Raw genomic sequence first — 24754 nt, forward strand, 5'->3', positions numbered from 1 at the left:
TAGGTCGAACTGACAACTTGTAGGTCCAATTGATGAGTAGCCATTTTAGATCAGTTGCTTCACTCCTCTATTTATTGGGTCACTTACGGCGTTTGTAAGTTGATGGTCATTTGATAGAGCAAGAGTCTAACTGTTTTTCTCTCTTAACCCCTTCTTTTAAACTCTAATTCTCTTGAGATCATGCAATCCCCTTTGTGATTCATCACTTTATATGAGTATTCCAAGCTCAAGTTAAAGATGAACATGATCTCTTGCACTCTATAGAGACTAGACTTTGATTCAATAGGAAAACCCTTTATCTAAAGCCCTAGAATGCCGAATTAGATGAATCCCCATCTTAGAAACAATTAAACCCTAGTTATAGTAGATTCATACACAATCCATTCTCCCAATACCTTGACACTATTACAGGTAGATTATTTGCGAGGTTGATGATCATGGGAGCGAAAGATAAGTCAATTTAAGGTCGAAGAAGCATCTCAAGACATGTGCTATCAAGTGGTTCATTCAACTAATAAGAGTTTTGTTTAGAGTCCAAAAGCTTAATTCTTGTAGAAATTTGGGTTTGGAGTTTAAGACTCAAACTCAAAGCAAGTCCTTGTGTAGGCTACAGATGGGCATGTACAATGATTTGTTCTTGTGTATGACTAATATATAGTTTGTGAACCAAACTCGTGTGTAAGATCTTGTGTAGGCCACTGACAAGTGTGTATTGTGTGTCCTTGTGTAGGACATTGAATTGTAAAGGTAAGTGGTGGACCTTGAAAACCATGTAAGATAATAAAATCCAGAGAACTAGAGTTTGAGTTCATCATCCGGTAGTGGAGTAAGAAATTCACCGAACCACCATATATCATTGTATTTGCAATGTGTGATGTGATTCTATTTATGCTTTGTCTTGATTCTTATTCTATGGATGCATAAATAAATTGTATGCTAAGTATTTGAATCATTGACTCATTAGATATAGCTATCTCACTTTATTCTTTGTAAGTTGTATCTTTGATAGTTTATGGTCTTGCACACGCTACACCGTCTATGTGGATTAAATTGATTTGATTGGAAAATTTTAAAAGGTCTTATTCACCCCCTCTAGTACTTAGCCATAACTTCAAGCTCTTGCCTTTGTGGTATTAGTACTATATCTGCATTTTCATAAGCTACATAGCATTAAGACCAAGTTGTGGTCTATGGCATAAGCCATTTCAAATAATGCTAGAGACCAATGATGCCACTCAAGCATTCACATCACATCATATGCGATATAGATCAACACATAAATACATAGTAACCAAAATCAAACCTGTCGTTCTTCTAATAGAATGGTGAATTGAGTTCAAAAGGAAGAAGAAGAAAGGAAAAAAAGCAAAGAAAAGGAATAGTGAGTCAAGCTCAACACCCTGTAGTTTCACATAAACGGAAATGCATAGAACTGTTTAATACAGTTACAAGAAATGGAACCTACAATTTCAATTGGTCTTTGCCCTTTCCTGTTGGCTGTATGTAAGCAAAATAGATAACAAACACATTCCAAGCAAATGGAAAACAATCGGGCCTCCCATCGCCAACGGTGTTCTGAGACCCATCTAACAGATGCCATTTGTAGGGTGCAGAGCCTCGAAAATCTGCCACATACAAATCAATAATCTTCCTCCCTGGAGTAAAAGCAGATACCAGTTTTCCCGTTCTTTGTTAGCATTTTGAAATCCTCAGCTTTAAACCCTCCAGAAGGGATGAAGGTGATTAGTCTCTGTGAATGTGCATAGGCACAATATTCTACCTCATATACAACCATGTCCTTTAGGATGGCAGTGACTGCAACCCCAACTCCTTCACCTGTTTTTACAAGCGTTAAATTTAGAAACTTACATCCCATCAACTATATTTTAACATATGCAGATGAAGATACAGATAGACGAAGATAAATAAGTTGGTAACAAATCAAAGATTCATTATAGTAGGGTCTCCATATGGTCTTTATGGGAAGAGGATGATTTATTGTCTTAGAGAAAGCATATGACAGGTCCTAGAAATGTTAATCTGGTGGGTATTGGGAAAGAAAAAGAGTCGCAAGAGGATACATAGACATGCTTAACGATATGCATGAGGGAGTGGTAACAAATGTGAGAACCACTAGGGGAGATATGTACATGTGATTTTCCAATTACTATAGGCTTACACCAGGTTCAGCATTGAGCCTGTATCTTTTTGCATTGGATATAGATGAGTTAACAAGACATTTACAAGGAGGTCTTGTGGTTATACTTGGCAGACGACATAGGTTTGATTGACGAGATGGGGGAGAGGGTAAATGCAAAGCTAGAACTATGGAGGGATGCTTATAATCCAAGGCTGTTAAAACTACTCAGAATTAAAAAGTACACGGAATGCAATTTTAGTAATGATAGAAGTGGAAATGAGGAATTAGTTAAGGAATTTAAAAAAGAAGAAGAGGAATTAGGTATAGAGCTAGTTTGATTATGGCTATCTCATTTGCTACTTTAGCGAAGGTGTTAGAGCGGGCGTAGTAACTACTGAATTCGTTGGATCCTCTGTTGCAATGTTAAGAAGTGATTGTGAGTTACTGGTTTCTTAATGGATACAATCAGGGAGACAGTGGTACCTTGTAAGTTCCTTTGTGTGTGTGTGTGTGCGCACGTGTGCTCATGCGCATTATGCAGAAGGGATCTCCATGAGATTGATTTTGAAGAGTTTCTCTATTGGAAGGGGTTGATTCGGTGCGGTGGTTGGAGGTGAAGTCAGGGAAATTTTTGGTCAAATCTCTGTTCTCTATGCAATCAAGTGGCCTTAGTATAGGCACTCAAGTGCACACGTTTTTCCTTTGGTCTAAGGTGGCAGCATTCACATGACTAGTTGGATGGAATATGGTGTTGACAACTGATAACTTGAGAAATAGAGGCTGGCCTCATCATCATTAATGCTTGCCCTTAGTGTTGGAAAGATGAGGAGTCGGTGAGTCATCTTTTTCTGCATTTTTCATTCCCTAGGGAGATATGGGGAAGACCTTCGCGTTCTTCGGTGTTTCTTGGGTTATGCCGAGATCAATTGATGACTTCTTTGGGCGATGGAAGGTATACGGTCATGGTAAATATGGAGTTGAGGTATGGAGGCGCTCTCTTCTTGCCAGGCTATGGGCTGTTTGGAAGGAGTGGAACAATAGATGCTTTCAGGATATGTGTGGCAATCCTAAGGGAGTTTTTCTTCGTGCAAAATCAAGTGTTTTTGAATGGGTGGTGGCTTCATCTAGAGTTGAGGCCTCTAGTTTGAGTGGGTCTTAGTGCATGCTATGCACTGTGAGACCCCCCCCCTTCCCCCCCCCCCCCCCCCTTCTGCGTACTCTTTCAGTTTTGTTGTCTTTATAAATAAATTGTCATATTTCAAAACAAAAACTAAAAAACTTTATAGTGTGGAGTGATGAATGGGTTGCTTTTCACAGTGCCAGTTGTAATGTTGTTTTATTGGAAGTATTAATGAAACTGTCATCTTTTCAAAATAAAAAATGAGGAATTAATTAAGATTGCTGACCACGAAATACCCCTAATTCAAGAGAGCTGAGAAATTGAGACGGATGTTGCTCATAGAATTAGGGCTGGGTGAATGAAGTCGAGATCTGCTTTTGGGTTTTATGTGATCGCTGCATATGAATGAAACTGAAGGGAACATTTTATAGGACATATGTAAGATCATCCATGCTTTATGGGACAGAAGTTGGCCGTTAAGGAAATTCATAGGATGAGCGCAGCTCAAATGAGTATGTTGAGATGGATGAGTGGCAAGACAAAGAACTGAAAATGAATGCACTTGAGAGAACTTAGGAGTAGCATCCACAGGTAATAAGATGAGGGAAGTAGATTTAGATGGTTTGGCCATGTGCAATGGGGACAAAGAACTGCACCTATTAGGAGTGAGTTGGTTCAAGCTAAAGGCTATAAAAGGGCAAGGGGAAGGCCAGAAGGACGTGGGTGAGGTAATAAGAAAGGACTTGATGACCTATGGTTTAACCAAGGATATGGTCCTTGATAGAGTGAGTATGTTGAGATGGATGAGTGGCAAGACAAAGAACTGAAAATGAATGCACTTGAGAGAACTTAGGAGTAGTATCCACAGGTAATAAGATGAGAGAAGTAGATTTAGATGGTTTGGCCATGTGCAATGGGGACAAAGAACTGCACCTGTCAAGAGTGAGTTGGTTCAAGCTAAAGGCTATAAAAGGGCAAGGGGAAGGCCAGAAGGACGTGGGTGAGGTAATAAGAAAAGACTTGATGACCTATGGTTTAACCAAGGATATGGTCCTTGATAGAGTGAAACAGCATAACAAGATTTGTGTAGCTAACCCCAATTAGTCGGGATAACACTTTGATGATGATGATGAGTAAATCAAAGATACAAAGGTACTCTGGTATTATTTGGCTGATTCATTTTAGCATCTGTTGGAAGAACATTCTTAAAAATGTGATCTGGTGCCCAAAAACTCCCAGAAGAATCGGATCCTTTTGAGAATTTTACATTTTAAGTGCAACTTAGGGCCATTATAAACATTCTGATGAGGTGAACTTGTGAGAAAAATAACATGGATTAGAAATTAGATAGACTCAACTCCCATGAGAAGAATGGAGGCTTACCATGTGAGACAAGCAACAAGTTCTCATGTGGATATTTATCTGCAAGTGCCATAATAACTTCTTTGTATCTGTGCCTTGCGGCAGAGTGCTGCTCCTCCCACTGCGGCATCTGCAGGTAGCTACTTCACGAATCAGTACGCATGTTAGTTTCTCTGCTGTGTTCTTTTAACGATTGAAGTTAGATTCTATATTTACAAGAAATTAGATTCTATATTCACAAGAAATTTCATTCCAACAGAAACAATTTGTATGGATATACATGCCTCTTGGTATACACGCTCTGCAGAGCGATCCAGTGTTCCAGCTGGTAGCATTGCTTCGAGCTCAGATATCTCAAGAATCCAGTTTCCATCTTTAGGGATCAAATCCATACGTATTGCTTCCCTGCTTAGCATCTCACACAGCCCATATTCTATCGAAACCTGTTAGAATTGGAAGACAATTCAAAACAAATTAAAACATGGCAATACCATAGACATAAACATCCCAATAAATGCTTTCGACTAATTTGAGTAAATGTGGCAGTTGGGCAATAGTTTAAAACTGCACCTGTATTGGCTAGATTCTGAAAAGAATAGTAAGCACCTATTCTTGTAATTGGATTTTTCTTTTTCAACAAAGGGGCATACGTTGACTAGAATTAAACCATTGCTTGCGGAGATTACTGAGGGTGAGGACTTTCTTCCACCCCAACAACAAAGCAAAAGCTACAACCTTTTTTGGAGCACCACAGGACCAAATGAAATAGGAATGCACTGGGTCTCTGTCCATGTGGGATCCCGTTAACAATGAGTGGAAAGATCTCACTGTAAAAGAATCTGACTTGTCTAAAGTCCATGACAACACATCCCGCTGGTTTATTACAAATGGGGGAGTTAGAAGCAGGTTAGAAAGAGGAGAAACAAGAAATGCATTGAGCCTTTTCTAGGTTTTTTTTTTTCTTTTTTTTCTGCCTTGAAGTTACATCTCTATCTGTAAAATTTTCTATTATTATTTTTACTTTTCTGGTGAACTTGGTTCTGCAGACCCATGCCTGAGTGAACGAGGGTTGATGTCAGATAGGTAGCTGGTGCGAGCATGAGAGGCCAAACCCAAATACTCCGACAGTGATATGATGATTATGATTTTTTTCCTTTTGTTAGTTGTGACAAATATGTATTGTTCATAACTTAGAAATACATATAACTATCTTTCCAATGTCTTTATCTGTGTTCCCCAAAAATCATTTGTTGAAGACTCTCTCTCTCTCTCTCTCTCTCTCTCTCTCTCTCTCTCTCTCTCTCTCTCTATCTCTCTCTCTCTAATGTAACCTGGGGCTTTAAGGATATGTATGAGGTAGTGGTAACAAATGTAAGAACCACCATGGAGAGACAAGTGGGTTACTCTAAGCTTAGACCAGGAATTAGCATTTAGTTTGTTCTTTCTCTGCATTAGTAATGGACAAGTTAATGAGGCGTTTACAAGCGGTTCCTAAGGATACGTTGTTTGCAGATGTCACAGATGGATGCTTTAGAATATCAAATTTTAAAAATAAATTTGACAAAAACAGAGTATATGAAGTGCAATGTTAGCAACAAAAAGAGTGGAAGTGGAAATAATGAATTGCTAAGACCGTTGATTAAGTACCCTAAAATGACAATTTTTTATATCTAGGGTCAATAATTCATGTGAGCAGAGAGATTGAGAAAGATGTTGCTCATGGAATTAGAGCCAGGTAGATGAAATGAAGTTGTGCCTGCAGAGTTTAACGTGAGCTGAATACCGATCAAAAACTAAAGAGGTGGTTTTATAAGATGGTTATAAGACCAGCAATGCTTCATGGAATGGGAATATTGGGTAGTTAAGGAGCACCATCCTCATAGGATGAGCATAGCTGAAATGGGATCTTGAGATCAAGGAGTGACAAGAGAGGAAGGATAGAAATAGAAACAAATGCATTCAAGGGAACATAAGAGTAATAAACAATAGGTAATAAGATAAGGGAAAGTAGAGTTAGATGATCTGGCCATAGACCAAGAATCGCACCACTTAGGAGTGAGTTGGTGCAAGTTGAAGAATCTATAGGGTAAGGAGAAGGCTCAAAAGGACATGGGCGGAACTAGTAAGAAAAAGGCTTGATGACCTATGATTTAACCAAACATGTGGGCTCTGATAGAATGAAATGAGCAAAGAAGATTCATGTAGCAAACCCCTATTAATTGGGATACGGCTGAGATGATGATGAGGGGGATGATGAGTTAACTCGGATTTAACTTTATCTTGAACCCAAGACCTCAATGTTGAAACGCAGGCTATGTTGGATCCTTACTCTTACTCGGGTGGTAGACTCTCAGGAGTTTCAACACCCGGTCAAGGGTTCGAGTATCCATAGGTGGTGAAATTCCACTAGCATGAGTGTATGGGGTGTGTGCGCGTGTGTAAAAAAAAAAAAAAAAAAAGACCTCAATGTTGAAATGTAGGCTATCTACCATTGAGCCATGGGCTTGAACCATTTGACAGATAGATCATTTTTGGTGCTGGCAATTTGGTCATGGGCTGGTCATGCTGTCTCATTTTCACATTGGAAGTTGGTATAGCCCTTCCCATCTATATGCCAGTGTGCGTTTCAATATATCAAGCATTTGCGAGATCCAAGTGGTCCATCACTGCGGCCGCATTGTAGGTTACCTGACCCAAAAAATCGGTGCTTTCCTTGTTATGTGGACCACATGATACAAAACAGATGGAGGGCTAGGAAAAAAAAACCTTGCTTTAGCTATCAATTTGTTTCTTACGCTGGCTCACCTGAGTGTGTGCAGGCCATTTTCTTTCCTTTTTTCTCAGAACATCTGCAAGGTTTGGCCCACCTGATGGACTGTGGATCATAGTCACATAACCACGTTTGTGCAGATGACCATGGCTGTACATTTTTGAGCTGAGCAAATCTCTTACTTTCAATTTTCCCTAGCAATTTTCAGGATTGTATTGAATACTAATCCTAACCTCTGACTAGCATACATTTGCTTCTTGAGATGGTACTATTAGGTATTTTTCATTTTAAACTGTCCAAGAAATATCCATCATCCGAAGATCAGATAGTAAAATAATCTTAGTTTTCAGACTGTGATGCACATAAATTGGCACCAGTAATTTGGGCAGTTTAGTTTGAATTATTGGTAGGCCTGAGTATGCAATTTCTAAGTAATTTTCAAGTGCCTATTTATCATTTATCATTCTCTGCCAGAGTATCAAAGCTTTTATATAAGAAAAGAAAAAGGAAAAACAGTGGTTGGGTTCGTGTTGACCCCACGCACACCTAGCTACGTGGTTTCAGGACACTGGGACCCACTGTGATGTATGTGTTTTATCCAACTGTCCATCTATTTTTCCAACTCATTTTAGGGCATGAGGCCACAATTGAATTATATCCAAATCTCAAATGGACCACACCAGAGGAAACAGTGGGGATTGTATGCCTGCCTACCATTGAGAACTTCTTAAGGCCACATAAGCAAGAAGTTTTGGATCAAGCTGATATTCATTGTTTCCCTTCATCTAGGACTGTATGGCCTTATGAACAGGTTGGATGAGAAACAAACATTATTGTGGGCTCCAGGAAGGTTTCAATGGTAGATGGCGTATCCCTGTTGCGTCCTCTGGTGTGGTGCACTTGAGCTTTAGATATGCTTGAATTTTGAGCTCATGCACACTACTTGAGCTTTGGCTTCGTTTGGCACCGTGGATTTGAAATACCCTAGCTTGGAATCCTCCGTTTGACACCCTGGAATCAGAATCCCTAGTAATCCAAAAGTAGCTATGCATGATATATTTACAGGAGTTTGAATTTAATTATTAAATCAACTTTAATATTTCTAATTAGTGTACATATGTAATGTTTGACACAATGGTTATGATAAGCCTGTTGAATTATATACTTTGGCCGAAAATGGTGAAATTCAAAGTCTTGGATGGGCCACAAGCACAGGATCACATTTGAGCGACTAACCAACAACTTTTAATCATTGATTTACATGGACAATGTTTGGATGCGACATATCATCCTAGTAAAGTAACTTTAGTGATCAAGTTGATAATCTAATTGTTTTGGAATATTATCAGCGGAACATGTGCCCAATAAATTAGTAGCCTGATGACACATATGTTACACATGCGACTTTTGGAAAGATTCCCAATAAATTAGTAGCCTAATGACACATGTTACACATACAACTCTTGGAAAGATTTTAACCGTAATTTTAGCTTCCACCTTAGATTTGAAACCCTCATATTGAAACCCCCCAGTTACTTCATAGTGCCAAGTCACTCTTACTGGGGTGGTAGACTTGCAGGAGTTTCAACACTGGGTCAAGGGTTAGAGTACTCATAGGTGGTGAAATTCCACTACGGTGTGTGTGTGGGGTGTGTGTGCGTGTTAAAAAAAAAAAGCCCGTGGATATGCTTGAATTTTGGGCTCATGACATAAAAATGAGTCAGCCAAAAGGATGAATGAGGCATACATCGTGGTGGGCCCAAAGAGTCCTGTCCGCATCACAGGACTCGACTTGGTAGTGACCCTCAGATCTGTTTACCGGTCAGTGGTGTGGGCCGTACCATGATGCAGGTGATTTCTCTGATGTCCATTCATTTCACTAATTTATTTTAGGGCATGATCAGAAAAATGAGGTAGATGTAAATCTCAGGTGGACCCCACCAAATGTAACAGTGGTGATTGAATACCCACCATTAAAATCTTCCTATGGCTCACTGTAACATTTATTTGCTGATCTAATCTGTTGAAGTTAAGATGACCCGGATGAAGGGAAACCTAAACTTTTGGGGCCCTAAAAAGTTTTTAATAGTTGGCGTTCAATCACCATCGTTTCTTGTGGTGTGGTCCACCTGAGATATAGATCTGCCTCATTTTTTGGGCTCATGCCCTAAAGTGAGCTGCGAAAAATGAAGGGACGGCATGGATAAAACATATACATCATGGTGAGTCCACAGGGATTTTCCACTACCGATTTAGGTAACAGAGGTGTCACTAACCCTAGGGAATCCGACAATCCGAGTCCCTTGTAGGATTTGGCAGTCCCCTTTTAAGTACCACCTAGGTACTGGTCCGCGCTGGAAAAGTTCCGTGGGTCCCATTATGATGTGTTTTATCCACTCCGTCCATCCATTGTGCTAGTTCATTTTAGGGCATGACACCAAAAATGAAGCAGATCCAAATTGCAGGTGGACCACGCCATACGAAACCGTGGTGGTTGAACGCCCACCATTAAAAACTTCACTGGGGCCACAAAAGTTTTAGATCAAGCTGATATTTGTGTTTTCCCTTCACTCAAGTCTCTGTGACCTAATCAAGTGGGCCCTGGTAAGTTTCTTAATGGTGGGTGTTAAATCACCACTGTTTCCTTTGGTGTGGTCGACTTTAGATTTGGATCGATCTCTTTTTTAGGCTCATGCCCTAAAATGCGCTGGTAAAGTAGATGGACGGCGTGGATAAAACGCATACATCATGGTGGGCCCACAGAGCTTTTCCAAGCACCGACCGACCTGGTAAATGGTAATGCAGGGTCACTACCGAATCCGAGTCCCCACGCAGTCGGCTTCGATTGAAGACTATCCTAGACCATCCGCCCTCAGTACAAAACCACATCAATCGAACGATCGTAGCCCTTGGATCAATGCGCTTCTCTCCCTTAAGATGTGATGCATTGATCCATTTCAATTGCCTAGATGGCGATCTCGATTCACCAACCGTAATTCCTCAGCGAATCAGAGAGCGCCCCCAAATCCAGTGTTGTGGCTTGCACCGCCGGTTAAATCCAAACCGTCCGTCCATCCAGAAAGAAAAATAATAAATCCGGCCTTTCTTCCAAGTACGAATGAAAGTGGATATTGTTTAAGTAGATGGAGGACCACCATCGGCAGTGGGGCCCACCCCTCGAGATGAACGAACATTCTCTTACCTTGACCTTGGAAGGATCGAGGACAACGTTCGCGCTCGTCTCCTTGAGGAGGCTGGCTTCGTCCACGGCGCAAAGGGCGGAGACGACCTCGGCCGCGGTCTGGATGCATCTGATGAAGGGCGATACCAGCACCCTGTCGATCTTGTGCTCCTTGCTCCTCAGCTTCTTTCCCGTGCACCACGCCCTGATCTTCCCCGCCTCCGTCAATGGTGGGTCCCACGGCCTCGGAGCCGTCGATATCCACATCGGCTCGCAGTTGTCGATACGATCCCCATGCCTCATCACCACCACGTTCTGCAGGAACTCCTCCCGTTCGCCCTTCTTCTCTTCCGCGCCTCCGTTGACGCTGTCTCCCACAGCGGTTGCTCGTTCCGGGTCTTTTTCCGATGGAGGAGAAGACATCTCTCTCGCTTTTCCGATTGACAGAGAATGTTTGTTTTTTTGGGTTCTTTTGTAATGCGATCGGAAGAAGTCTACTGCAGCGGTCTAGATGCGCTTTTCTTGCGGCCGTGAGAGGAGTCACGTGACCTTTTGGAAAAGTAAACTAATCACCTACACCCAACTGCACCACAACTCTGGAACCGTGCCATTTTCTTTTAGAAATAAACCACCTTTTAAGAAAATCAATACCATGAAAACGATAGGACCCACCATGAATATCTTTTTCTCGGAAATATTGTGGTTGATAGCTCACTAGATAGCCAAATCTGGATGTTGTGTCAAACTATCGGTTCTCCTTGAGTCCATGAACATGGCCCATCTAATAAATGAATGGATTTGAATTTTTTTTTAATTTGAAAATCTTAATAGGATCTACTGTCTTAATGGTACTGATTTCTTATAAAAAGTATCATAATGGCACTTAAAGTTGTGGTACCTTGCATGTACGTTATCAGTATTCTATTCGAGAAAATGAAGAAAATCTGTCATGCTCTGGAGAGTGTTTACCATCCATACACAGGCAGGCAGAGTTACTGTACGGATATGACATGTACTTCAATACTAACGTTACAATAGTGAGGAGGAATATGCATGGATTTTGAACCGAAAAATCACGTTAAAAAATCATTGGAATTCTACGATTCATGGACAGAAAATGGACGGTTAATTTGAGATATGTAACTATCCAAATTTAAGGAGAATTCGATCGAGATATTAACATCGTTCAATGGTTATATATTTTTGTGAATGTCTCATATACAGTAGAAATCAGGGTTTAGACGGCTAGGATTTTGTTACAGAATTCCATGTGCACTGTGGAAGTGTGCATGTGTATGAATTGTGGTACTATGCCATCGCATAGAGAAATTTGCGACTGTACGACCCATTTATGGCCCATTTAGGAAACTACGCCCACCTCATTTTCCTTTGCGAGAATACGCCCGAGCTGTACGGAAGGCCTGCCAAAGGTCGAAAATGCCCCCTGCTTGTTCTTTCAAGCGGATATATGGCGCTCGAAGACAAGCGCTTACACTCCTCGAACTCCGAGTTGTACGAACGGTTCAAAAGATATCAGAGTTACATGGGCCCCACAGTTACGTATTTATTATATCCACAACGTTCATCTATAGTTCGAGATCATCTCGGAGCATTATAAAAAAAAAGAATCCCATCCAAAGATCAACTGGACCACACCACAAAGAGCAACGGGAAAATTGATTTTAACCGTTAAAAATTTTGTTGGGCCCACCATAACATTTATTTTCCATCCAATATATTCATAATGTCACAAAGACCTAGATGAAGAGGAAAAACAAATTTTGTAATGATCCAAAACTTCTGGGACCCCTGAAAGGGTTTCAATGGTAGACGTTCAATCTTCCACTGCATTTTACAGTGTGGTCCACTTGATAGCTAAATCTGTCTTATTTTTCTTCCCAAGCGTTAGTACGAGTTCGCAAAATAGATGGACGGTTTGGATATAACACATACCTCATAAAAGGACCCACAAAGGCGGTGAGGATTACAACAGGGAAAAAAAAGAGCTGGTATCTTTGGCTACGGATTATAACCGTAGCGATAACCGCAGCCAATTCTTTTTCAATATGTCCTCTACTATACATCGAAGGTCTTTCAATATATACTTCGATATATCGAATGTCTTTCGATTAATCGGAAAAGGTCCAAAACTGTCCAGCAACTTTGCATAAAAAATCCTGCAATTTTCGATTAATCGAAGTGTATTCGATATGTATCGAAGATATAGCTACAGATTATAGCTGTAGCCATAACTGCAGTCCGTAAAAGTCTATGCAAATTTTTTTATTTTTTTATTTTTTATTTTTTACATGGAGAACTTTATTCTACCTACAATTTTCTCTAATACATATTTATATAAATATGTATATATAAGCATATAAAAAAAAATTCTCTCTTTTTTTCATTTATTTCTCTATTCATTCAACAAGAATAGCTTATAAATCAAAATTAGTTACTTGATGTACCCCATATGATTTTGGGGTAGGAGAAGATACTTTAGCCAACTAACCTAGTTATTTTCTAAGATTCCATCAGGTCGATGGTCGAAAATCCATTTCATTCACTTTGCGGTCAATTTCAATCAGTTCGTGGTCATTTCCATGCATTTCACCGTCAATTCCCTCCACTTCACGGACAATTCCATGCATTTCACGGTCATCCCAAACTATTTCGTGTTGATTCACGGTCGTTTGAGGCAGTTCGTGGTCGATTCCTTCACTTCACGATCATTTGCATGCATTTCGCTCTCAATCCAACCATGATCATTCCCATGCACTTCACGGTCATCCCAAACAATTAGTGTTGATTCACGGTCGTTTGAGGCATTTCGCGGTCAATTCCCTTCACTTCACGGTCGATTGCATGCCGCTGATCATGAATTGATGCACTTCACGGTCATCCCAAACAATTAGTGTTGATTCACGGTCGTTTGAGGCATTTGCGGTCAATTCCCTTCACTTCACGGTCGATTGCAACTAACCGCCGATCATGAATTGATGCGATTTGTGCGCGAAACGCACGCAAATGACCGTGAAGTGAAGGGAATTGACCGCGAAATGCCTCAAACGACCATGAATCAACACGAAATTGTTTGGGGCGGCGTGAAATGCATGGGAATGATCATGGTTTGAAGCGATTTGAGCGCGAAATGCATGCACGTCGTGAAGTGAAGGGAATTGACCGAAATGCACGGAAACCGTAAATCAACACGGAATTGTTTGGGACGACCGTGAAATGCATGGGAATGATCATGGTTTGAAGTGATTTGACCGTAAAATGCATGCAAATGATCGTCAAGTGAAGGGAATTAACCGCGAAATGCATCGAAACGACCGTGAATCAACACGGAATTGTTTGGGACGACCGTGAAATGCATGGGAATGATCATGGTTTGAAGCGAATTGATCGCGAAATGCATGCAAATGACCATGAAGTGAAGCGAATTGACTGCGAAATGCCTCGAAACGACCGTGAATCAACACGGAATTGTTTGGGACGACCGTGAAGTGCATGGGAATGATCATGGTTTGAAGCGATTTGACCGCGAAATGCATGCAACTAACCGTGCAGTGAAGGGAATTAACCGTGAAATGCCTTGAAACGACCGTGAATCAACACGGAATTGTTTGGAATGACCGCGAAATGCACGGGAATGATCATGGTTTGAAGCGAATTGACCGCGAAATGCATGCAATTGACCGTGGAGTGAAGGGAATTGACCGCGAAATGCCTCGAAATGACTATGAATCAACACGGAATTGTTTGGAATGACCGCGAAATGCATGGGAATGATCATGGTTTGAAGCGAATTTACCGCGAAATGCCTCGAAACGACCGTGAATCAACACGGAATTGTTTGGGATGATACTGAAATGCATGGGAATGATCATGGTTTGAAGTGAATTGATCGCGAAATGCATGCAACTAACCGTGGAGTGAAGCGAATTGACCGCGAATTGACTCGAAACGACCGTGAATCAACACGGAATTGTTTGGGATGACAGGGAAATGCATAGGAATGATCATGGTTTGAAGCGAATTGACCACGAAATGCATGCAACTGACCGTGGAGTGAAGGGAATTGACCACGAAATGCCTCGAAACGACCGTGAATCAACACGAAATTGTTTGGAATGACCGCGAAATGCATGGGAATGATCATGGTTTGAAGCGAATTGATCGCGAAATGCATGTAAATGACCGTGGAGTGAAGGGTATTGACCGCGAAATGCCTCGAAACGACCATGAATCAACACGGAATTATTTGGGATGACCGCGAAATGCATGGGAATGATCATGGTTTGAAGCGATTTGACCGTGAAATGCATGCAAATGACCGTGGAGTGAAGGGAATTGACCGCGAAATGTCTCGAAACGACCATGAATCAACACGGAATTGTTTAGGACGACCGTGAAGTGCATGGGAATGATCATGGTTTGAAGCGAATTGACCGCAAAATGCATGCAAATGACCGTGAAGTGAAGGGAATTGACCGCGAAATGCCTCGAAACGACCGTGAATCAACACGGAATTATTTGGGATGACCGCGAAATGCATGGGAATGATCATGGTTTGAAGCGATTTGACCGTGAAATGCATGCAAATGACCGTGGAGTGAAGGGAATTGACCGCGAAATGTCTCGAAACGACCGTGAATCAACACGGAATTGTTTAGGACGACCGTGAAGTGCATGGGAATGATCATGGTTTGAAGCGAATTGACCGCGAAATGCATACAAATGACCGTGAAGTGAAGAGTTTTGACCGCGAAATGCCTCGAAACGACCGTGAATCAACACGGAATTGTTTGGGATGACTGTGAAATGCATGGGAATGATCATGGTTTGAAGTGATTTGACCGCAAAATGCATGCAAATGACCATGCAACTTAAGAAACTAGAAGAAGCATACTATGAACACAACTTGAAAAACATGGAGTGTGTATCGACATGGGTGTGTACTAACAAGCTAATCTAAAAAAGTAAAGCAAAAAAAATATATAAAAAAAATAAAAAAATACATTAGAAAAAAAACAGAAAAATTACACTTCGATATATCGAATAGAACACGATATATCGAAACTCTTCGATATAATCGAAACCTAATCGATTAATGGTAGAGTAAGTTGTCGATTATATCGAAATCTAGTCGATATAATATTAGTAAGTCATCCTTACAACCGACCGATATATCGACTATTATTCGATTGATCGAAAATAGTCACACACTGTCCAGCGACAAAATACTTTTTAAATTGTATTATCGATATAATCGAGTAGATGTCGATATATCGAGGTATCGATATATCGACTAGATTTCAATATATCGAAAATTGTCAGAAAATGTCCAGCATCGAACTGCTTTTTTAGTGCAATTTTTTTATTTTTTTCTAATGTGTTTTTTTTATTTTTTTTATTTTACTTTTTTAGGTTAGCTTGTTAGTACACACCCATGTCGGTACACACTCCATGTTTTCCAAGTTGTGTTCATAGTGTGCTTCTTCTAGTCTCTTAAGTTGTATGGTCATTTGCATACATTTTGCAGTCAAATCGCTTCAAACCATGATCATTCCCATGCATTTCATAGTCATCCCAAACAATTCCGTGTTGATTCACGGTCGTTTCGAGGCATTTCGCGATCAATACCCTTCACTTCACGGTCATTTGCATGCATTTTGCGGTCAAATCGCTTCAAACCATGATCATTCTCATGCATTTCACAGTCATCCCAAACAATTCCGTGTTGATTCACGGTCATTTCGAGGCATTTCGCGGTCAATTCCCTTCACTTCACGGTCATTTGCATGTATTTCGCGGTCAATTCGCTTCAAACCATGATCATTCCCATGCACTTCACGGTCGTCCCAAATAATTTCGTGTTGATTCACGGTCGTTTCGAGGCATTTCGCGGTCAATTCCCTTCACTCCACAGTCATTTGCATGCATTTCGCGATCAATTCGCTTCAAACCATGATCATTCCCATGCATTTCGCGGTCATCCTAAACAATTCCGTGTTGATTCACGGTCGTTTTGAGGCATTTCGCGGTCAATTCGCTTCACTCTACGGTCATTTACATGCATTTCGCGGTCAATTCGCTTCAAACCATGATCATTCCCATGCATTTCGCGGTCATTCCAAACAATTCTGTGTTGATTCACGGTCGTTTCGAGGCATTTTGCGGTCAATTCCCTTCACTCCACGGTCAGTTGCATGCATTTCGCGGTTAATTCGCTTCAAACCATGATCATTCCCATGCATTTCCCTGTCATCCCAAACATTTCCGTGTTGATTCACGGTCGTTTCGAGGCATTTCGCGGTCAATTCCCTTCACTCCACGGTCAGTTGCATGCATTTCGCGGTCAAATCGCTTCAAACCATCATCATTCCCATGCATTTCACTATCATCCCAAACAATTTCGTGTTGATTCACTTGCTTTCGAGGCATTTCATGCAATTCCCTCACTCCACTGATTGCATGCATTTCGTGGTCAATTCGCTTCAAACCATGATCATTCCCATGCACTTCACGGTCGTCCCAAACAATTCCGTGTTGATTCACGGTCGTTTCGAGGCATTTCGCGGTCAATTCGCTTCACTCCACGGTCATTTACATGCATTTCGCGGTCAATTCGCTTCAAACCATGATCATTCCCATGCATTTCGCGGTCATTCCAAACAATTCCGTGTTGATTCACGGTCGTTTCGAGGCATTTCGCGGTCAATTCCCTTCACTCCACGGTCAGTTGCATGCATTTCGCGGTCAATTCGCTTCAAACCATGATCATTCCCGTGCATTTCCCTATCATCCCAAACATTTCCGTGTTGATTCACGGTCGTTTCGAGGCATTTCACGGTCAATTCCCTTCACTGCACGGTCAGTTTTATGCATTTCGCGGTCAAATCGCTTCAAACCATGATCATTCCCATGCACTTCACGGTCGTCCCAAACAATTCCGTGTTGATTCACGGTCGTTTCGAGGCATTTCGCAGTCAATTCGCTTCACTTCACGGTCATTTGCATGCATTTCGCGATCAATTCGCTTCAAACCATGATCATTCCCATGCATTTCACGGTCGTCCCAAACAATTCCGTGTTGATTCACGGTCGTTTCGAGGCATTTCGCGGTTAATTCCCTTCACTTGACGATCATTTGCATGCATTTTACGGTCAAATCACTTCAAACCATGATCATTCCCATGCATTTCACGGTCGTCCCAAACAATTCCGTGTTGATTCACGGTCATTTCGAGGCATTTCGCGGTCAATTCCCTTCACTTCACGGTCAGTTGCATGCATTTCGCGCTCAAATCGCTTCAAACCATGATCATTCCCATGCATTTCACGGTCGTCCCAAACAATTTCGTGTTGATTCACGGTCGTTTCGAGGCATTTCGCGGTCAATTCCCTTCACTTCACGGTCATTTGCATGCATTTCGCGCTCAAATCGCATCAATTCATGATCAGCGGTCAGTTGCATGCAACTGACCGTGAAGTGAAGGGAATTGACCGCGAAATGCCTCGAAACGACAGTGAAATTGTTTGGGATGACCGTGAAGTGCATGGGAATGATCATGGTTTGAAGCGATTTGAGCACGAAATGCATGCAAATGATCGTGAAGTGAAGGGAATTGACCGCGAAATGCCTCGAAATGACCGTGAATCAACACGAAATAGTTTGGGATGACCGTGAAATGCATGGAATTGTCCGTGAAGTGGAGGGAATTGACGGTGAAATACATGGAAATGACCACGAACTGATTGAAATTGACCGTAGAGTGAATGAAATGGATTTTCGACCATCGACCTGGTGGAATCTTAGAAAATAACTAGGTTAGTTGGCTAAAGTATCTTCTCCTACCCCAAAATCATATAGGGTACATCAAGTAACTAATTTTGGTTTATAAGCTATTCTTGTTGAATGAATAAAGAAATAAATGAAAAAAAGAGAGAAATTTTTTTTTTTATATGCTTATATATACATATTTATATAAATATGTATTAGAGAAAATTGTAGATAGAATAAAGTTCTCCATGTAAAAAATAAAAACTAAAAAATAAAAAATAAAAAAATAAAAAAATTTGCATAGACTTTTACGGGCTACAGTTATGGCTACAGCTATAATCTGTAGCTATATCTTCGATACATATCGAATACACTTCGATTAATCGAAAATTGCATGATTTTTTATGCAAAGTTGCTGGACAGTTTTGGACCTTTTCCGATTAATCGAAAGACATTCGATATATCGAAGTATATATCGAAAGACCTTCGATGTATAGTAGAGGACATATTGAAAAAGAATTGGCTGCAGTTATCGCTACGGTTATAATCCATAGCCAAAGATACCAGCTCTTTTTTTTCCCTGTTGTAATCCCCACTGCCTTTGTGGGTCCTTTTATGAGGTATGTGTTATATCCAAACCGTCCATCTATTTTGCGAACTCGTACTAACGCTTGGAAAGAAAAATAAGACAGATTTAGCTGTCAAGTGGACCAAACTGTAAAATGCAATGGAAGATTGAACGTCTACCATTGAAACCCTTTTAGGGGTCTCAGAAGTTTTGGATCATTACAAAATTTGTTTTTCCTCTTCGTCCAGGTCTTTGTGACATTATGAATATATTGGATGGAAAATAAATGTTATGGTGGGCCTTACAAAATTTTTAACGGTTAAAATTAATTTTCCCGTTGCTCTTTGTGGTGTGGTCCACTTGATCTTTGGATAGGATTTTTTTTTTCTTCTAATGCTCCGAAATAATCTCGAACTACGGATGAACGTTGTGGATATAATAAATACGTAACTGTGGGGCCCATGTAACTCTGATATCTTTTGAACCGTTCGTACAACTCGGAGTTCGAGGAGTGTCAGCGCTTGTCTTCGAGCGCCACATATCCGCTTGAAAGAACAAGCAGGGGGCATTTTCGACCTTTGGCAAGCCTTCCGTACAGCTCGGGCGTATTCTCGCAGAGGAAAATGAGGTGGGCGTAGTTTCCTAAATGGGCCATAAATGGGTCGTACAGTCGCAAATTTCTCCATCGCATAAATATCGATTTTTTTTTACTTTTTCGGCAGTGCCGCCAATTACGGTGTTAGTTTTTCACCATTGTTTTAAGATGTGGTGTCTTTTGTACTTTATAAGGAAATTGCCACGTGTAGAAAAGTTGAACTGTTCCAGATGGTGGGCCTCATCTGGATGGATCACAGTCGGAAATTCATATTGAACAAGCAATTTTAGCCATTGATTTTGTTAATTTAATTTGGAAATTGTTGCTTCTCAAAACGAAAGAAAGGAAATTTATTTGACCGTCCTTTTGATGCGATCGATTGAGCGGCCACGATCAGTGGATTTAAGGATATGCTCAATCCACATAGGATCCTACGGTTAGGACGTGGGATTGATGTGAATCTATTCCAGCTTTACAGGGGTTTGGTGAACTGTCATGCTAGCTATAGTGGGTTAATAAATTCGCTTATGTGGGATGTAAATAGGGTTTCGCATCACATCTTATAAAATGGCATACAAGTATGAGATCTGAACCATTCATCTGGTAGGGATTAGTTGGATCTTGATCTGGAGAGATATTAGAACTCATTTACTTGTAATTTAGGCCAATCATATCCCTTGAATATGAATTGTTGGCCATACTACTCTAGTCCTCCATTTTCTCACGCTATTATCGTATTCTTTGATGAGTAGCCAAGAGGGGCCATGATAATAGTGTAGCCTGCCTAATGAATTGATCGGATCTCATGCACACGTTCCATGGTGACACGTTGCCGGAAGGCCCAGCACCATCGCACGCGAGCGATTACACTTAAAATGTTATATTTCAATATCCACGGTTAATGGCCGGGAGCGGATTAGGTGCGGCTATGGCCAGACCTAAGACGGTGCGGCCCTTAGTGTGGGGCCCACCTTGATGTATTTATTCTCTATCCACGCTGTCCATCCGTTTTGATATATCATTTAAGGGCGTGTTTGGACAGGCCCATCTACATCCAATTGTTAGGCGGACCATATCGTACGAAACAGTAGCGATTGATTATTAAAAACTTATTGTGGACCACAAAAACTTTGGATCAAGATGATATTTATTTATTCACTTCATCCAGATTCTTTTCACATTATCAAGAGGTTGGATTCTAAATAAAAGTCACAGAAACATTACGGTGTGTCTCAGTAAGTTTTTTATGGTGGACGGTTCAATCACCATTGTTTTTTATAGTATGGTCCACCTGACATTTGGATCTCCTTCATTTTAGGCATCATGACCTAAAATGATCTGTAAAAAGAGATGGAGGGTGTGGATTTAGAATTCATGCATCAAAGTGGGCCTCACTGTAAGGACCGTACCGTCTTGGGTAAGGCCGGAGCGTCACCTAATCCGCAGATGCGGAAGCACCCTCGATCCTGACGTAGTATTCACATCGCAGTTTGTACAAAGTACATCTGTCTTGACTCAGAATCCAGTGCATTTCTGATGTCACCACCAATGGCTCGGATTGCCTCGTGACCCGGTCACCAGGTGGGCGCAACGTGATGTATGTATTTTATCTTCGCCCGTCATTAATTTTTCCAGCTTCTTTCAAGGAATGAGTAAAAAAAAAACCGAGGCAGATCCAAATCTCGAGATTCAACTTCTACTTAATTTTTCTTTTTTAATTAGCAAACGTGTTATTCTCAGTAGTTACAAATGATGGTGGGTATATCCATTCAATGTATTGTAGTGCTACAAGCATAACATGGATTTAAGCTTATCCCATAGTAATAGGGGACAATACCTACCATATATAATAATTATGATTTTTTAGTCACCTCCCACCCAAGCCTTCTCAATACCATAAGCAGACACAAGCTAATATTTGTGTTTTTTCCTTGGTCAAGCATAAGTGGCCCTATTAACAGATTGAATGGCAAATAACCATTAGGGTGAAGTCTCAGAAGATTCCACGGTAAGTGTTGTGGTCCACTTTAGCGTTCATTCCGTCTCATATTTCAGCTCATGCTTTAAAATTGTGGTCCACTTTAGCTTTCATTCTGTCTCATATTTCAGCTCATGCTCTAAAATGAGCCATGGATAAATACATGTATCAGGGAGGGCTCCACGGTGTGGTGGCTAGGGCACAGTCAATCTACGTCTGCCCTAATTGGCGTCCATTTTGCTGAAATGTCAAATGATTGGAACCGTACATAATTTGGTGACTCACATAAATAAGCAACTTCTTCACATCCTAATTTTTGAATTTTAGAGTTGAAGAGAGCCGTTGGAAGTTTTCTTTTCTTTGTTCTAAGTTGGCAGGGATGGTCACAATCATCCGTCCACATTAAATCTCTTCCAAGAGCTTATCATTAGCATATAGAATCCACAATATGGACGGTTCAATCAGGGACCTCTCTTCATGTGAGCCCCACATCTTTTCAAAATTAATAAATGACGGCATTTTAATCATTTCCTTAAAAAGTATTCACTCATTGGCATCTTTGTAAAATGAGGAATTTTCGATAACAAGAACATTTTTTTTTTTCCATAGATGGCTACTTTACCTTTCTCTCAACCATCTATAAGTTGTCCACCTAAAAAAAAGACCGGATCTGCCAATATGGGAGATTGCTATAGGAACCAACATAGATAATGAAAACCAATAGATCAACGGTTTGGATTCCTTATTCCTGGACCCAGATGCATAGAATCACGTGCGTCCACAAATTGCATGTTTACTGATGAGCCGGAGGCAATGATGTCCACAACCTTGAGTTTGTGCTAGTAGTCCCATAACTCAAAGATCCACAGTATTTCTATTAAAGGGATAAAGCAAAGAACTTGAATATTATAAGCAAGAAATGATTTCTTAAAAAATTATCTAAAAATTTGAGGAACGGTCTTAAAAATATATTTGACTCCACAAAAAAGAATATCGATACATTTAGTCTCATTAATATTACTTTCAAAAAACAACAACTCTCCTCCGAGATACATAACTTTAACCAAGTGCGCACACAATTTTAATTAAAAAAATACAAGTTTGGTCTTATTGATTTGCCCAAGTTCAAAAAATGCAAAGAGACAAATCATAAAAAATAAAAGGGAGATAAAATTTTCCTCTTGTTAGGATAAAAGGATGAGAAGACTTTATAAAGAAAATAATTGTAAGCTATTGGGCTCGAGGTCACAACTCTCGCGCATAGGCATGTGAGAGAACGGTCTCATGGTATATTTTAATTTCAAATATAAATGACAATTAGAAATTATAATATAAAGGTTTAATTTTATTTTATTTTTATCCTTTTTAATGTGGAAGTAAACCCAATAGTAAAACCATAAGACAAATAAAATAGTTTTTCTTTTATTATTTTTAAATTTAATTTTTTTCTCACACTAACAACATATAGATAGTGGATTATATTAAAATAATCTAGTTTGGATGATTATAACCATCTATTTTGACCATTTTCAATTGAATTATTATGTCATTTCTTGTTTTATCATTCACTTGATGCCGCAATTAAAGGTTCTCAAATTATCGACTACCCATATACAAATGATAGTGTACACTTCGCACACATGTAACTTGATCCAAATAATTGAAATTACAGAGTCCTCTATGGATTAGTTGTTAATGGCACAAGTGGCTGGAAAATCTAGTTCTCATTCCAAGATCCAAAGATGGGTTATTAAAATAGTTATCATAAATGTCCATTATGATCTCTATAATTTTTACGTGACCTTAGGATCTGCACAATCTTTATCTTATAATCCCTCTCAATTTGATCGAAGTTAGACAACATTAATTTGTTTATGGACAATAATTACGATGAGTGTGAGTCATTGCCTTAGTAAAATGTCTATTATTTAATATAATGAAGCAACATGAGGAAGTGAGCCTTCTTTGGCTAGATATTTCTCATTAATGAAGTGACAACCAACATCAATGGCGATTCACTCGTAAAAGACCAACCACATGATCTCACTACACAAGGAAGGCCGAGCTTGCTATTCTACTTCAATGATGACTTGGAAATTGCATATTTGTTTCTTGCATTTCTAAGAGACAATTTTCAAGAAATACCCATCATCCAGTAGTTAAGAGTTGTGTGTTGGGATATCTGGGCAATTTACATCTGCATAAACTTATTACTGGAGTGAAAAACTAATAAGAAGAATAATCCCAAAATTATGGGAGCCACATAAGTATTCATAGGATGTGGAATACCATTGTAAGTTGGATATAACATGGATCAACAACAAACTGACTAACATTCTAACATTTTTGACAACATGGGATATATCTGAGCTAGTCATTGTTTCATAAATAAGATTTTCAGCCAAATGTCGATGAAGAGTGGAATCAGAAAATCTTTTGCCATCATCTTTCTTATATTCATATTCACTTCCATTTGTGTATATGCATGTTCTTATTTTTGGGGGGCGTTTGGATCATAAGTTACTTTGGATTAGAGTTGGGCATCGAGTCGAGTTAGATCGAGTTAGGGCTGATCCGACTCGATCTAGTTTTAATATAGGCCTGACTCAAACTCGACCCGATTTGTTACCAAGTCCAATATGCCTGACCTAATCGGAGTCTAGGTCTGGCCCGGACTAATCCGGTCCGAGTCTAACCCAATCATAAATACCGAGTCAGGTTGATTCGACACCGAGTTAAGTCAGATGCAACGGGTATACACGGACTGAAATCACAACTCAAAACCTAGATTCACTTGCTAGAATTGCAGCCTCTCCATCAACTTACATGGCATCTCAGATCTAAAACATCAAAACTAAGTTTTATAAAATATATATGTACAAGTCAAGTTTCGTACCGAGTTAGATTTAAGGTCAAGTTGAGTCGAGTTATTGGGTGACTTGAACTTGACTCGGTTTGAGTTCGGATTGGATAAAGTCAACTTGATTTAGATCGACTCACCCACTCAATTTGGATCAAGTCAAATCTGAACAAGTTGGACGAGTCGAGTTTGCCGAATCGAGTTGTCCCATGCCTAGCTCTACTTTAGATAAGCTACTTATGATATACCTCATTGACTAATTGATTATTTAATGCCATTGCTTCTTTTGGTTAACCCATGACACCAACCAATACTACATGAGCTGTATAAGGCCCTACAACCAATAAAGAGGTCAAAGTCCTACTCATTGTCCAATCAATATCATGACCCACAC

The 24754-nt window shown here is 40.1% G+C and overlaps 1 protein-coding gene across 1 annotated transcript; it reads right to left on the reverse strand.

The window, feature by feature from the left end:
* Window positions 1-1285: 1285 nt before the first annotated feature.
* LOC131248229 (uncharacterized) lies at window positions 1286-11087 on the reverse strand. The gene is made up of 4 exons (XM_058248398.1): window positions 10595-11087; window positions 4907-5065; window positions 4644-4752; window positions 1286-1836 (listed from the first exon to the last, which is right to left on the reverse strand). Exons 1-4 carry the CDS (start codon window positions 10994-10996, stop codon window positions 1640-1642), a joined length of 867 nt encoding a protein of 288 aa, XP_058104381.1. The 5' UTR covers window positions 10997-11087; the 3' UTR covers window positions 1286-1639.
* Between the last annotated feature and the right edge of the window lie 13667 nt (window positions 11088-24754).

This window comes from Magnolia sinica, chromosome 6, assembly GCF_029962835.1.
Source record: "Magnolia sinica isolate HGM2019 chromosome 6, MsV1, whole genome shotgun sequence".
Lineage (NCBI taxonomy): Eukaryota > Viridiplantae > Streptophyta > Magnoliopsida > Magnoliales > Magnoliaceae > Magnolia > Magnolia sinica.